General features: G+C 38.5%; 1 protein-coding gene across 2 annotated transcripts in view; it reads right to left on the reverse strand.

The window, feature by feature from the left end:
* VPS8 (VPS8 subunit of CORVET complex) overlaps positions 1-16,560 on the reverse strand; it is a 113,519-nt gene that overhangs the window by 81,310 nt on the left and 15,649 nt on the right. For both annotated transcript variants that reach the window (XM_020787413.3, XM_020787412.3), the window contains 15 exons: positions 15,791-15,877; positions 15,135-15,202; positions 13,791-13,944; positions 13,615-13,674; positions 12,739-12,846; positions 11,636-11,716; positions 9,873-10,043; positions 9,263-9,337; positions 7,509-7,544; positions 6,003-6,093; positions 4,410-4,456; positions 2,764-2,853; positions 2,443-2,489; positions 1,668-1,890; positions 72-161 (listed from right to left, as the gene is read on the reverse strand). In XM_020787413.3, coding sequence (XP_020643072.2) covers positions 72-161; positions 1,668-1,890; positions 2,443-2,489; positions 2,764-2,853; positions 4,410-4,456; positions 6,003-6,093; positions 7,509-7,544; positions 9,263-9,337; positions 9,873-10,043; positions 11,636-11,716; positions 12,739-12,846; positions 13,615-13,674; positions 13,791-13,944; positions 15,135-15,202; positions 15,791-15,877 — 1,428 coding nt within the window. The remainder of the gene's footprint in view (positions 1-71; positions 162-1,667; positions 1,891-2,442; positions 2,490-2,763; positions 2,854-4,409; positions 4,457-6,002; positions 6,094-7,508; positions 7,545-9,262; positions 9,338-9,872; positions 10,044-11,635; positions 11,717-12,738; positions 12,847-13,614; positions 13,675-13,790; positions 13,945-15,134; positions 15,203-15,790; positions 15,878-16,560) is intronic.

Genomic DNA, 16,560 nt, shown 5'->3' on the forward strand with positions numbered 1-16,560 from the left:
TATCAATAATCCTAGCTAAAAACCAACAAGATGCATACAAGATACTTAGCCTAGAGCGCCAATCTTCCTACCTCCATTGGAGTAATAAAATCATTCATTCCACTGTTATAGACATAGATCATGGCATCATACAGACGGTTTTCCCAACACATGAGAACTACCTGGAAAGAAAATGACGCCTGAGACATACAGATTTGTTAAACATCACAGAATCCTATTATAATAAAGTTGGAAGGAGTCCAAATCCCATCTCACAGATGGTTTACTAATTTAAACTGAGAGCACAGCCACTTACCGTGAACTCATTTCATACTGTTTATGTGTAGAGCTGAAACTGGTTTCTTTAGACTGGGGGTAGGTTAAACTTAAGATCATATGAAAGATCTTGAGATTTTTTCCCCACAAACTACCTACTAGGATCACAAAAATCCTAGTCTTTTTAAAGTTTCTAGTCCAAAGATGTGTTTAAATAAACCACAGAGGATCTGGAAAGAGGCCTCATAATTTAATCTAAGATTCTGGGAAAGCTCACATGACGGAAGATATAGGCTAAATTATGAAGTCCTGTATACAGGATTTTTAAAGTTTTTAAAAGCAGAATGCTTTTACATAGCATTCTGACAACCAGAGAGAATGTTAAAAAATGGCAAAACATTTAATTATCTTTTATAATGACCTAGTAGCTATATGTTGAAGAAGCTGGCATTTCAAGGAAGTCTTCAAGGTTAGCTTTTTGTTAAATGTACTGTAGTGACCAAGTCCTGAAGTTATCAGAACACAGCTCACAACAGATAGACTAGGAGGTGTAACAGTCTAAGAGAGACCTTAGCTGGTAAAAGGCACTTCACCTCCCTGATCATAATCAAGCATCCAATTAGAGGGCTTGATCCAACACCATAACCAAGCTGCAAATTGGGTTGCTTAAGGGCAAGGTAACCCTACTAAGAATAAGCTAAATGAGATGAATACCACTCTTATCATTCAATAAGCTAGGAAACCACTAAAAAAGAATCTTGGCAACATGTACAATTACCTGGAGGGTAGAAATTTAGGCCAGTTTGCACAAAGCAGCCCAACAGGTATTGGACAGGTATTATATGCTTAAGTTGCATTCCAATACTACGTCCAATAAGAGGATGCTCCCTCACTGGATGTCCAAGCAGAAACTAAAGAACAATCTGTAGAGGATGCTTCAGTTTGGAAATTTCTGCTTTGAGCAGGAGGATGGATGAGATGGCCTGCAAGACCTTCTCCAGTTCTATGATCCTAAAATCTCTGCTTCATCTGAACTGAACCTGGATCACTTTCAATATTTTTAGGCCTATTTGCACATCTATAGTAAACTCTACATGCTTAAGCCATATTCCACCATGTGGATGTAGAATGGATCATCAAGGGCAGCTGCTCTTCCCCCATACAGATTGTACACAATTAAATGTCCTGTGAAGAGGATACTAGTTTCCTGTTCTAGTTTCCCTTATGGCCACAATTTGTCCTATGATAGAAACTGGGATTAATTCAGATAATTATGGCAGATGTAGGCAAACTAAGAAGCCTTTTCTGGTTCCAGAATTCTTGCTGAAAACTCAGGTGAATCTATTCAGCACAATTTAACACAGTCTTTTTAAAACACTTCATGTGTTAAGTAACAATACTATGACTATTACCTGCTGTATATCTAGACTGGTGATATCCATATGTACAATGCAAGCCTCCAAGTTTGCCATTAGGTTCTTATCTTGGAAGTGAAGGAGCAGATCTTTCATAATTTGAGCTGTCATGCCCACCAATTTGTCACTCAAAATATAGGGTTCAAGACATTCCAGAAAGACACTCTTTGCCACAGAGTTTTCAGCCATCTTGTCATATATCTGACTAAATAACAGATCCCTAGAAAAAAGAGAGCAAGTAATTAACAAAAAGATTATTGCAAATGCATAACTTGCTTGAGCAAGTTGAATATGTTTTGCAGACTCAAGTTTTAAGTGCTATACTAAAGAGGCCTTCTGTTAGTCACTAGACAATTTGCAAATGAGCAGTCTACTAATGTGACACTATGATACAGGATTATACAAACTGACAGGAAATACATCAAATTATTCCATATCTGTCAGCTATCAGATCTCATTTTTCTCTTGCAACTCCTGTCATCCTGTCATGGATCAGTAAGGCGCCTACAGGAGCACCATAAATTTCCATCATGATAACAAATAAAGAAGGCAAAATAAGATTGTGGAACCTTGAAGAATAAGTGCTCTATTTTAAGGTGAGCTTCAGTGAACAAGACCACCTACTCAGAGAGGAAGGAATTGTCCTTTATTTTTCAGTTTATTTTGACTAGTATGCTAGCACAGACTAACACGGCTACCTCTTCTAAAACTGCCATAATGACGTCATACATATAGCAAACATTTTGAACTCAGTAGGAAGGCTATCACTTACATCCGCTGAAGCAGAAGACAATAATCAACAATAACAGGGACCATATCCTGTGGAAGAACCACATGCAAATTACAATTACAACTAACAGTAACAATTCGCAGTTCACATGTATTACCTGGTATCTTATTACTGCTACTGCAGATATTCAAAAAAAGCAGGATGAATATTGGAAGAGGGAACTTCCATAATTTGGAAGGTAGTATTTCTTCCATATTATACTCCAAAACAGACATTTCATTTTGAAGAATTAATTATCTATTGTTGCTTTTTCCCTCTTGAATGATAAACAGGAGTAACTGGCATTTAAAAAGACAAAAGTACCTGAAAATGCTGCTCCATAACTTGGATTTTACCCTGCTCAGGACATTTCTTCATAGTTCTATCAGCATAATGGATAAGAATTTCAACCATCTATGGGCAAAAAAAGGTAACAGGGACACAGAATTCTTAGACTACTTTATATAGTAAGGAAGATGAATATTATCCGGTTTCATTTTCTGTGAAATCAATCAGAAAAACTAATATCTTAACACCAGTACAACATTTGCTTCTTCAAAGCCTTCCTATACATGTACATGTGGATTATATTTCTTCCAGATATGTCACATTGTCCTCCCTATGATTGCCAAAGAGTAGAAATCATTTTTTTTCAGTCTTCAAACTGCACTATTTTGTACATGGGAAAATAGACTGGCCAAAATCCTGTAGTTTAGCATAGTAAATTCCACTACAATAGGTCCACTGAATCAATGGGGATTTAGTGAGAAGTTCTCCATAAGTTCCTTTGATTCAAATGGGCTATTTATTTACTAACTACTGTTTACTTTAACATAGCTAAGTTGCAGTTAGAGCAGACCTGAAGTTGGCTGAAGGGTCATATGTCCCAGGGATTCATGATTTTACTTGGAAAACTATCTGGTTTTTTTCCCCTTTGGAGAAAAAGCTTCAGATGATTTTAGGAAGAAGGAGGAAAGAAAGCAAAAGTACTATCTCACTTTCAAAACTAACAGATTTATTTCTATGTCAATTTTTGTGGATTTCTGTCCACCTCTTCAAGCATATACGTGGTAACCCACAAAAGCTGCTTTTATTCCTGATTGTGATGAAACAGATTAACATGGCTTCCTCTACACAAATGAGTGGGTTTGCCCATACTGCATTCTTTGCATGACAGATAACTTGTTTCTCTTCCCTACTATTCATATACAGACTATACACACAGTTCTATCATGGAAAAGAGTGAAAATGCTACAATATTTCAAAACCTTGACTAGGAAAAATGTACCAATTTGAGCTTGCTAAATTTGTAGTAGTTTTGCAGTTTGAGCTGTGAAGTAATAATCTAAGGACACTTCACATTCAACAATTAAATAAATGTTGGTAGTCTCTAGGAGATATGTATTCTTGAAGGCTTTCACTGCCAGGATACAATGGGTGTTGTTGGGGTTTCGGGCTGTTTGGTTGTGTTCTGGAGGTTTTTCTTCCTAACGTCAATCTCTGTGGCCAGCATCTTCAGAGGACAGGAGTTCTAACTCCTGTCCTCTAGGGATGCGGGCTACAGATACTGGCAAAACATTAGGAAGAAAAACCTCCAGAACATGGCCCAAAAACAGCCAAAAACAACAACAACACCCAGAGATACCTTCCTGTATGATATATATTTAGCTCTCTAGAGCAAATTGCACCTGTGGGACAGGAAGGAATTAACTATCCACATAGGTGAATCACCTGAATTCCTCCCTGTAAATTCTGGTTGATCTAGAACTTATCAGCTGTAGGTATAAGATATCAAAAAGATATGCACTGACAGCAAATCCAACCCTTTCATTATTTTCTCATTCAAATTCAAATCCAGTCATTTAAGTTTAAAATGTAATGTGGACGTGGGATAAAACTGTATCTGAAAACAGGATAAACGCAAATCTATCTTGTAAATTTATTGAAGATGAAAGAAGATGAAAACTCACTCTGTCTGCAACAACTGCCTTCCGTTTATGTTCATCCCCCAATAAACCTGTTTTTTAAAAAATAAACATAATACAATTATCTGTTAGGAACTAGATTATAAATGAAACAAATATTCATTTTTTATAATTAAAAACAATATTTTAACTATTGCACTTCTTGCAAAGGCTTGGGTCTCATTAAGAAAAATTCTAAGTAATTTTTAAAGCTGTAACTTTACAGCTTTAAACCACCAACCACCTAGACAGACATGACAAAATTACAATACTCCAGGAAAGGGGTAGGCAAACATGACCCTCCCATTTTTTTCCTTATTAGGTTGAAATGTTTTGCTACCAGGTTTTATCCGGTCTTTTGGATGGATGAGTCTCTGTCTAGTGTTTTTGTGCATGGGTGTGTGGTGGTTAATTGTTAACAAGCCAAGGCCATGGGTGCAGGAGGATTGCAGAGATGGGATTTTTGTATCCTTTGTCCATCTAATGAGCCTATTCAGACTGGGGGGGGAGTGAAATAGGGGAGTTGGTAGGAGACCCCTGATATATCCATGTGGAGGATATATCAGGGGTCTCCTACCAACTCTCCTCAGACTGAAGAAGCTACTTGGATGAGTAGCGAGACATTTCAACCTAATAAGAAAAAAGTCCAGTTGACATGACTCAACTTCCAGATAAGTTCATCTAGATGACTGAGAATCTTTACAAACCCTCCACGCATTTTTCACTTGTGTCTTCCATCAGCCCTAGTCAGCACAACCAACTCTGAGGAACTGTGGCAGCTGTCATTCAAAAACTTCTGGAAGACTACAGGTGCCCGTTCCTGCTCTAGGCTAATACTCTGAAAATAGCATTTACAGCCTTCTAGCCTGATTGAAGTAGATTGAAATATGTTAAGTAAAAATTTACTTTATAATTTGTGAGGTAAGATTTTATGACACTGAACAACCCTAATGGCTTACTATATACAAAACTTGAAGACATAACCTACAGGAAGAAAATTCTGTCCTCTTTTGTGTCTTTTTAAAATTTTACTATAAAGTTGTGATATATTTTTATTCTAAAATGAATGCACTTTTCTAACAGGAACAAAAAATGTGTTTGTTTCGTTCTTACCATAAGCCACATACTGGCTGGAATCCTATTGGCAGAAGTTAAAATGTCAGTGGATCTCTGGTGATGTCATCAGTCGCAGACATGACATGGCCATTTCGGGAATTTAAAACCTTCCCATTCTGCCTCCCCACAAGCCCCTGGGGATCCCTAGAAATCCCCTTCATTCTAGAAAGCTTTGGGAGCCAAATAGGAAATTATTTAAAAACAGAAAATAATTGCTGGTAGTCCCAGGTCCCACTGCCAGGGATGCCAGCAGGAATTTTCAAACTTTAAATCATTCTCTACCCAGTTCCATAGCTCCTGAAGGCTTCCTAGGATAAAGGGAATCCCTAGGGATCTTGAGAGCATGGTGGGGGCAAGAATGGAAAGCTTTTAACTTCCTGAAAGGGCAGCAGCATGGCCATAGCCGATGACATCACGAGAGATCCACACATAACCTCCACCAACGGGATTCCAGCCAGTGAAATATTTAGATGGTACACTTACCTACAACAGCCTTAGCTTTTCCTTCATGAAACGACCAAGCAAGAGCCAGCGCTTCATTGAAGCATTCTTGTTTCAAAAAGTGATCTATTCTCTAAACTCAGAGAGACATGAGGAGTAATTGTTACCAACTATACCAAATCTTTAGGCAAAAGCTATTCTGTTAGGTTACTACATAGTTTGCACTCAGGGACCTGACACATAGTTATAATGATTCTGTCTGGCTTTTAGATATTTCCAAAACAATTGATTAAAATAAGCTGAAAAATGACAGCAATACTGCCCCAACCTTATTTCCGTCTAATTTATCACAGATTACCCATTCATTCAAAAATAGGAACATGATACTTTACAAGCAGGCACCAGTTTGAAAAGTATTTATTTATTTATTTATTTATTTATTTATTTATTTATTTATTTATTTATTTATTTATTTATTTAACTTATATGCCGCCCACACTACCCGAAGGTCTCTGGCCGGCTTACAGCATTTAAAATACAATAAAAAGGCAAAATAAAAGGACAAAATAATTAAAATGCAATTAAAATATATATTCTAAAAATTGCCATCAGACCTACAGCTGATATTATTTCAGTTAAAAGCCATTTGGAACAGGAAGGTTTTGACCTGGCACCGAAATGTCATCAGCGTCAGCGCCAGACGAATCTCAGTCGGGAGGGCATTCCATAGTCTGGGGGCAGCTGCCAAAAAGGCCCTTTCTCTACAAGCCCTCCCTCTTATCTCCTTCAGGGATGGCTCTTTCAAAAGGGCCCCCTGGTTAGATTTTAACTGCCGGGTAGGTTCATATGGAAGGAGGCGGTCCTTCAGGTATCCAGGTCCTTCAGGTATTTTATAATCCAAGTTATAAAATCAAAATAATTGCCCTTTGATTAACAGAGATCACTAGGCAGTTTCAGTAGTTACTGTACTATGGATGACATCCTGTCACTTAGTGTAGTACTTCACAAGTACAACAGGCCCATTAAATCAGAGAGAATATGGTGAGTCAACCCCTCGATAAGTTATACTGATTGGCCTACTCTAGTGGTGACCGCATGATTTCTAGACTTTTTTTTTTAGTTTTAAAAATCCTATCCTCCTTTTCCACCTGGGCTGGCTTTCTAGTATACTTCAAAATTATTTTTTAAACTATGCAACAATACATATGAAAGCCATCTTAAAACATAAATCCAGAAATATAGAGGACAGCAGTTTTATTCATCTCCTTCTCTCTCACACAAACATATATACAGAGAGGCATTGAAACAGTATCAAGACAAACATTGCATTGCATCATGTAAGAAAAGGCTACTGAAGACAAGATCTCATCAATACATAAAATGCTATAGTAGAATCTATTGATGAAACTATTAGAAGTCTAAGCTACTAATGTTTCCTGTTAATCATCTATTTAGTTAAGAAGGAAAAAAGTGTTTTCTAGGCAGCTATATTCCTGAAGTCAAGAAGCTAAGGAGTTCAATAAGTTTATGCACTCCCTCTTCACTCACCTCTCTCCAGCTCCTCAATGTCATCACATGAACAGACTGAAAGCAGAGGAAAGCGAAGAGCACTGATTAGTTGTGCTTTTTTAAAGTCATAATCATAATCATGAATTCCTAAATCATCATGAATAGAACAGTGAGTTAACATTTACAGTGGTGCCTCGCTTAGCGACGTTAATCCGTTCCAGGAAAAACGTCGCTAAGGAATTTTGTCACTAAGGGAAATAAAAAAGCCCATAGAAACGCATTAAAACGTGTTTAATGCGTTCCTATGGGCTTGAGAACTGACCTTATGCGAAGATCCTCCATTGCGGCAGCCATTTTGGGTGCCTCTAAAGCAAGGCAACACAGCGGGTGGCCATTTTGTTTACCCGGCCATTTCGTTTACTGAACTGCCGATCAGCTGGCCGAAAACGGGGGCTTTGCGATGGTCGCTTCCGCGCGATCATCGCGAAGTGAAATTCTCCCATAGGAAACATCGGAGAGTGATCGCTTTTGCGATCGCAAAAACAGCATTGCAAAGCGATTTCATCACTCAACAGAGCGATCGGTAGGCGAGGCACTACTGTACATTTCTTTTAGACATCTTGCTAAACCATTATTTAGCATTAGGATAGCAAACCATGATGACTCACACTTCTCTTCCCTCCCTTGTTCTCTGATGTGCTTGTGATTAACATTTCAGAATTTGTATTCACGAAGGCTTTCACAGCCAGGATCTAATGGTTGTTGTGGGTTTTTCAGGCTCTTTGGCCATGTTCTGAAGGTTGTTCTTCCTAACGTTTCACCAGCCTCTGTGGCTGGCATCTTCAGAGGACAGGAGTAGCACTACCAGAGCACAGAGTGTTACTCCTGTCCTCTGAAGATGCCGGTCACAGAGACTGGCGAAATGTTAGGAAGAACAACCTTCAGAACACGGCCAAAGAGCCTGAAAAACCAACAACAACCATTTCAGAAGTTTTCAGGTCGGGTTTTGTGAAACTCAAGCTTTTTGGCTGAAATAATAATAAACTGCAGTAGAGGTGGCCTGCTAAGTCAATGGGGATTTGGGGAGTTAACTTCTTCTTATGTTTAATCAATTCAAATTGGCCTCCCCTAGTTAAAACTTACTATACTAAAGGAAGTCACAACTAGAGAAGGTCCATTTGAATTATGTAAATGACTTTATGGAGCGGTTGACTTAGCAAATCCATACCGATTCAATGGATCTACTCTAGTGCAACTTATTATGCTAAGAGATAGAATTTCAGACAGTGTACTGTCCAAATCTTGCCAGTGTGGTACTTGAAACTAGCCAAGTTCAATCATAAAGTTGATTTCCTCATAATTGAAAGGGCACAATTTAGGATTTATATCCCAAGACTAGGTATGTCTAATGAAAAACAGGTGTCAAATATTCGGACTTTGTAGACTGTTCCCTGATTCAGTCATAACAGGGGAGTCTGGCAATTCAAACCCGAATCTTTCCACTGAAGTTGGCACCTCAGTGCTGAAAAGGGAGCTGGCCTTGGCCTTAATACTCATTCTCAGCTTTATAAACTATGATTTATGAAGCCTTGGAAAGTCAAGATTATTTATCTTTATTAATCTAGCTACTGGATTATGAGTTACTACATTTCCTTCAGCATCTTCAAAAGGTATCGGTATAGAAATCTTATTAGGCAGATGTTCAAAACATAAATCACTTTAGAAGGAAATGATTAATCAGCTAACAGACAAATCAAAAATTAACATTAAGTGATTACAAAAATGTAACTTACCTTTGTACCTAAATAAAAAATTTGACCACCACAGTTACTGATCGACTGGTAACAAGCTTTCTCACCAACTAGTGCCTATGAAACATGGAGTGTTTTGATTTAAGAAAAGAACACAGTACGTTAGTATTCTTTTACTAAGAAGAAAATAAGTATGAATACAGGGCAAGGAAAAAGGTGAGGGGGACACATAGCCAGAGAAGCCCAATAATTCAACTGTTCTTGATGTCTCTAACATTTTCATTCATAACATTGTACAAAATAACGCAGGATATTCCACTGCTCAAAGTTCACTTGTGTCAATTAGGGAATGATGGTTATACTGGGAGTGTGAAAGACTGCTCTAAAGAAAAGGAGAAACTAGAAAGAGAAACTGTATACAGCACAAGACTATACTTTTTTGTATGTAAAAATATCTTATTTAGTTGACATTTCAGGATAAATCTACCAAATACTTTTTATTATTGTTATGTTTTGTTGTGTTTGGTGATGAGAGTAGTAGCTTTGCTACTAGTTGGGTAGGATAAAAATGTAAACAAACAAGCAAGCAAATAAGCAAGTAAGCAAGCAAACAAACAAATGTTAATTAAGTAGATATTTTATTTGGCAGTACCAGTGCTTGGCTGACATTTCCTCCTGTTGCCAGTGACTTGAAGTGGCTGCTGTTATAAACTAACTGAACTTCTGAGATCTCAACTGTTTCAAGTTCCTCCTGTGTTTGACGGTCTATGACATGAAGCTTTTCCACACTATCCAGAAGCACAATTGTGCGGGAGTTGATCCACTAGAAATAAGTAAAAAGGGCAAGCACTGTCAAGTAACATGCACAGGTGATATCACAGTGTCCTATCAAGCTCTCAAAACCTCTGGCATCAAAATACTGGAGGCAGCATCATGTAATTCACTCTGGGAATTAAGGTCCCACTGTGTACCAGGGATAGGAGAAATAATTTTCCTAGGAATGTTCAACTATCACCACCAGGACCAAAGGTTTGATTTAGAAATGCAAACCCTTAAATGCATAGGACAAAAATTCTTGCAGTTGATGTTCCTCAATACCATAGCCACCACTCCCATTTAGGACCAAACATGGAGGCTTTGAGCATCATTGCACTGGAGAAAAATCAAGAACTGAGGAAACACAAAATACATACATCTGCTTTATGTGTGTTTATTTCTAGTAGACAAGATTATTATACTCTGCATATCCTTCAAACCTGAATAATTCTCATTAATGTTCTAGAACGGGGTATCCAAAGTACGGCTTGCGGGTCACATCTTGCCCACCTGGCCTTTTTATCCAGACTGTGCAGGCAGGCAGGCGGGTGAGTGGGAGCGCAGGCGGGCGAGAGTGCACGCATATGAACACATTCCTTCAGCCCTCAAAAGTATCAAAATATATATCATGTTGCCCTCCGTATGAAAAGTTTGAGGACTCCCTGTTCTAGAATAAAGCAAAGCAATTCAGGAAATTCTATAATTGTATTAGAGTGGGAAAACAGGAGGAAGTATTTAAGTCACAACGTTTTATTAATTGATACGTTTTATTAATTGTCAAATATGAACTACAAGAGAACAGATAAGATTTCTTCTCAAACTGTTAATAAAAAAAGTTACCAGCTGAATCAAAGCTGAATTTCTTTTAGGTCACAAATGAGCCTCGTGGCGCAGTGGTTAAAACACTGTACTGCAGCTTAAACTGTGCTCACGACCTGGGGTTCAAATCCCAGGTAGCTGGCTCAAGGTTGACTCAGCCTTCGATCCTTCCGAGGTCAGTAAAATGAGTACCCAGCTTGCTGGGGGGGCAATGTGTAGCCTGTATAATTAAAATTGTAAACCGCCCGGAGAGTGCTTGTAGCGCTATGGGGCGGTATATAAGTCCAATAAATAAATAAATAAATAAATAAAATGTAAACCTCTCCTGTTCTTATGTGTCGCCAAGCTGGAGCTGACATAGTGATGCTAACAGGGCTTTCAAGATAGAGAGATTTAAGGAGTGGTTTTATCAGTTCTACACCCGCAGTGAATTTCCATGGTTGAGCAGAGATTTGGACCCAGCCCTCATGAATCCTAGTCCATCACTCTATCCAATAAACCATACTGGGCATCTAGCATTTCCTACCTGGATAGAAAACATATTGGGCAGAATCTAACTGGAAAGCTACACCAGCATGAATCCATTGGTATAAATTTCAGTAGCAGATCATCGCTACTCAAGAAGTCAGCAACTGCATCTGCTGGCACATGTAACCAGTGTGAGCTACCAAATGGCAATGCCAACTTCTCATCTAGCAGGGATTTGTTAACAAGATGGACTTACACCAGATGGACTTACACCAGAGGCATACTAACAGCATTGTAGCCAATATTACTTACTGTAAAATTTATGAGGTCATAGTGTAGATGAAGCTGTTTCTGCTTTGTAACATGTATGGCTCCAGAATCATCTCTTTTTACCTGATAATGAAATAAGAGAGTGGATGTTATTACAAAATTAAAGGCTGTTCTAGCTTACAATTTACATGAAGAACGACTTATATTAATCTCAATGTACACTGCTATAACACTGAACAATTCCACCAGCACTGCTCAAACACTGGAACATGAATCATGGATCATGTTGCCGATCTACACGTTACTCAATAAACTTCTCTTTGTAAGCAAACTGGGAGCTGACATCTCATTCCCTTGGGATTGTCACAAATTCCTACTTTCTCCACAGCCAGGGGATGTAGTTACAAAACGACAGGCCTTTGTACCTTTCATTAGGCCAACAGCTCACCATTACTGTTCTCTAGCCTATTACTACTGTGTAGCTCATTTATGAGACAGACTCCTTCCAGGAGCTCAATTTTACTGATACACATAATTCACTTATATACAGCCTACCTCAAAAGCACTGAGAAGCCACTGAATCCAGCCACCAGTAGAAACCTGAAGCAGCAGTTCCATAGACAATAATATCAGCAGCTGACAGTTAGAAAGCCAAAGAAACATCCTAACCAGAGTCACCTTCACAAACCATCCTTGCACAATGTGCACTGCATTGGAGGCAGTGTGCCTCTGGACATCTGTTGCTGTGAAGCATAGGAAGGAGGATGCTACTGCACACCTACCCTCCTTGTGGGCTTTCCTTAGGCAAATGGTTGGCCATTGATGATGGATTAGATAGGCATTTGGTCTGATCCAGTAAGGCTCTTCTCATATTCTTAGTTTAAATGCACTACAGAGTATATTCCATTAAACCTTCAGAGACACCAAGTGGCACTGTTATTGCACTGAACAGACTTTGCAGTACTAGAGATGCTTTGGCTTTCTCAGCTGATAAACACACACAGAAGTACATTATCACAGAAACCCTTCTCCTAATACAGCCATTCCTTTTCTGGGATCTGAAGTTTTATCAAATAGCCAAACACTCTAGAAAAATAAGTATTTAAAAATGAAATCTCCAAGCTGATTAAGCACATAACTCTTACCAACAAGAAATGGACAACATCTCCTCGACAGAAGGCAAGGACAGGATTCACTGCTGTCTGCAAAGCAACAAAATACCATGCCAGTAATGGAACGCTAGATGGGTCCATCTGAGAAAAGGAAGACAATCAATTCTTAGCATCAAACAAACAAACAAACAAAAAAAGAACAAAACAATCTAGTACTTGCACAGTAAAAAAAAAAAACTAATGGCTTTAAGACTTGACAATTCAGTAAATTACTGTACATGATCCTGCTGTATACAAGGTACACATACAAACATTTTTATATGGTCAAAGATTTACCATTTATTGAATTAGCAGTTCAAACAGAGGCAGAGGTACTCTTGAGCCATGAGTGAGCAAAGCATGGCCCCAATCTTCTATGCAGCCCCTGGGGGCGGGGGGGGGGGGAAGCGAACTGAGGGAGTAGCAGTTCGACTTTGAACAGGTCACAATCCTTCCCAGCACAATTTGACACTAGAAATACCAGTTTCAAACACCAAAAGTACCAGGAGTACTCAAAGTTCTGTAATAGATCTCCAATTAGAACATGCTACTAGCAAAATACAGAAATATACAAGATGCCTCAAAGCAGACTGCTTTATACAGTGTACAGACTAGATTTTCATATTTCTCAGACTTTTCCTATTGCTGTTGGCAAGACTGGGACCACCAGCAGCGATCTGGAGGCAATTTGTGACTATCACAGGTTTACCCCCCACCATTCAAAGGCTCCCAGAGATTTAACTAGGGAAAAAGCTTTGATTACAGCAGTGCTGCATATTTTAGATACCTAAACTAATGTTTCTCCTGAGTAATCCTCATGTGCAATCATAGTGCCTCAATTAAAGGTGAAACGTTTCTGAAAATACTCACACGCCCATATGGGAAAGTCATCCAAACTTTCAAAGATGGCTTCAATCCAATGACAAGAATCTGGAGTAAATTGCAAAAATTATTTTTCCTATTACGAAAATTATTTTTCCTGTGCTTGAGAATAGTTTTCTAGGATTTATTTTAGAACAGGATGCCATACAGAAAAGACAGGTCACCTTTGTTAAGGAAGCCATTGCCAAGAGAGAGTACTGAGTGATAGGATGGTCTCTCAGTTCTGCTTTTGCATGTAAAGGCTCAATGCAGCAAACCTCTCCCTTGGAGCCACTGAATAAGCAGCGAGACTCACATGTTCTCACACCCATGACTCTCCTGAAAACAAAGTACATGGAATAGAGAAACAGCTAAAATACATTATACCACTTTGTGTATACAAAAAAACAAGAAAATAAGAAAACAACCCTGATTTTTAAAATACGTTTCATTACAGAAATGGTATAATAATTGATTTCTAACCCTAGCATTAATGTTACTGAACAGCAGAGCATTTGTGGTTTTCTTTTGTGCAGATACTCCACAGTCTCAAGTTTACTGCAGGCAATGAAATAGCTATGGAAAGCTATTGACAAGAATTGGAGCTACTGTAGGAACAACTATACAACAGCATAGTTGACACCAAATGTTTATATTTATGTTTATAAACTAAGTAGAGATGGGCACGAACCAGAAAAATGGTGGTGCGTGATAGTTTGTAGCTAACCATGAACCACCATCAACCACCCGGAAAATGAACAGATTTGGGGTGGTTCGGGCCCATCTCTGCCTCTCAGCTGTTGACGGCTGGCCTACCTGCTGCCACTCCTATTGCCGCTGCCCCCATCACCTCAACCTTCCCATGGGCTCGAAGAGGTGATGGCAGCTTGGGGGGTTAAATAAATATGTATACACACATATCAGAAACCATAGATTCCCAGCACATACATGCATATCAAGTTACATAATGGCACTATTATTTACTATATTCATAATATATCCTTTCTCCAAAGAATTCAAAAGTGAGACTGAGAAACGGTGACTTGTCCAAGGTATTTGTAGCTGACCTTAGATATAAGTCTAATTTAGCATCCTGCATCTCACAGAGTCTAGTGAGATATCTCTGGGAAGACTGTAAGCAGGATATGAAAGCAACAGCCTTTCTGAACTTTATTCCTGAGCAACCAAGTTTTGTGCAGTGATAATGACTAACGGCCATATGTATTAGAACCTAAAACCAAGTAACATGGTAGTCTTATACCAATATACCTTCTATAAGGTGTTCTGTAAAATATAAAATCGTGAAATTTCTGAAGAAACAGCATTCTCTAGAACAGATCAACAGCAAAACAGGGATTCTCAAGAGAACAGGAAAATATACCACACTGAGGTTGTCTCTCATATTTTAGCTTCAATCCTTTAATCTTAAAATCTTGAGCATTACTGTTGCTTGCAATACTGCATAGCAAGTTAATTCAAGGGATGCAATTTCACATTTTTGCTTGCACAATGAACACTAATATTCTTACTTGAATGACAGTTCAAATACTGAGCCTCCACTGTCATTGCAAATTGCTAGAGTTGGGTCATCTGTAAACTAAACAGAAGATTAATTTTACCCCATGGAAATATTTTACTAAAGAAGTACTTGAACTTCCTTTAATTTCCCCCTACTGTCTCTTTCTTTCTCTTCCTTTTCCCATTCAGCACCGTCCACTACCACCATCTTATAATACCCATTCGTTCTTGCAACATTCACCAGTTTCCTCCTACTTTCCTACCCATGTGTCAATACTTTCTGGTGTCCCATATTACAGCAAAGTGCTAGCCAGACAACTATGCCAAATATGATGCAATTCAGCTACACTCAGAAAGAACAACAAAAACTGGTTGTTGTTTTTAAAGCAGAATTTATTAGACATGTGCCATTGCTGGGAGTCCCTGCAAGTATCCTAAGCTCTGAAGCCTTCCAGTTGCTCTTTATCCAGGTGAGCTCAATTTAGATGTGCATGTGACAGATGGAACTACCACAATGGAGAATTCTGAGATTTAGAGTTTTACAAACCCCAAATGTCACAAGCCCTCAATTAATTTTTAAAGCAAAATTTAATATAGTCTGAAAAACTTCACACAATTCTTTTTAGTAATGACAGCTTGCAAAATAGAACAAATAAACATTTCTTACCTTGATGTGTAAAATTGCTGTCCCCGGAGGATGGGCATCGGTTATAGATCTCAATAGCTTTCCACTTGCCAGATCCCACATTGTAATCTATGAGTTAGCAAAACAGTATTTATTTTCTCTAAAACAAGCTCTTTCCATCAAAGCATGAAAATAACTTTGAGAAGTTTGCCCAAACTGCCAATTTATACCACCACACATTCTTCAACTTTTTTTCTGGAACAGAAATACCTAATTGAGAAAAAGAGATTGTTTTTGTTTTTAGCACTGTAGCAGCTAGACACCTCCTTTACCCACTCTTTTTCATAGTTTATGGTATATATTTGCAGTGTTTGGATTGGTATAATTACTAGAGAGACAAATTAGAACCAACATGCAACCTATTAGAACTGCTGGACAGCTCAGTGGTTTATGTCTCTGGCTGCAGAGGCAGAGGCCGAGAGTTCAATTCCCCACAGTGCCTCCTTGACAGGGGCTGGACTCAAGGATCCACAGCATTCCTTCCAGCTCTGCAATTCCAACATTATCATTATTAGAACATAGACCGAGAACAAGGGAGGCTAGAATTAGACCCAATTCAATCTCTGATATAAAGCTATAATACTGTACAGGTATTCGCCTGAAAACAGGAAGGTTAAAAGTAGTTAGAGGGATGGCACAACACTGGATCCTTCATGTTCTCACAACTGTGGGAAAAGACCCCTTCTTTTCTCCTTGATACATATATTTTAAGATAAATGTTTATGTTAATAGAGGGCAGCATAACAAAGTCT

The sequence above is a fragment of the Pogona vitticeps genome, chromosome 3 (assembly GCF_051106095.1).
Source record: "Pogona vitticeps strain Pit_001003342236 chromosome 3, PviZW2.1, whole genome shotgun sequence".
In the NCBI taxonomy this organism is placed as follows: Eukaryota; Metazoa; Chordata; class Lepidosauria; order Squamata; family Agamidae; genus Pogona; species Pogona vitticeps.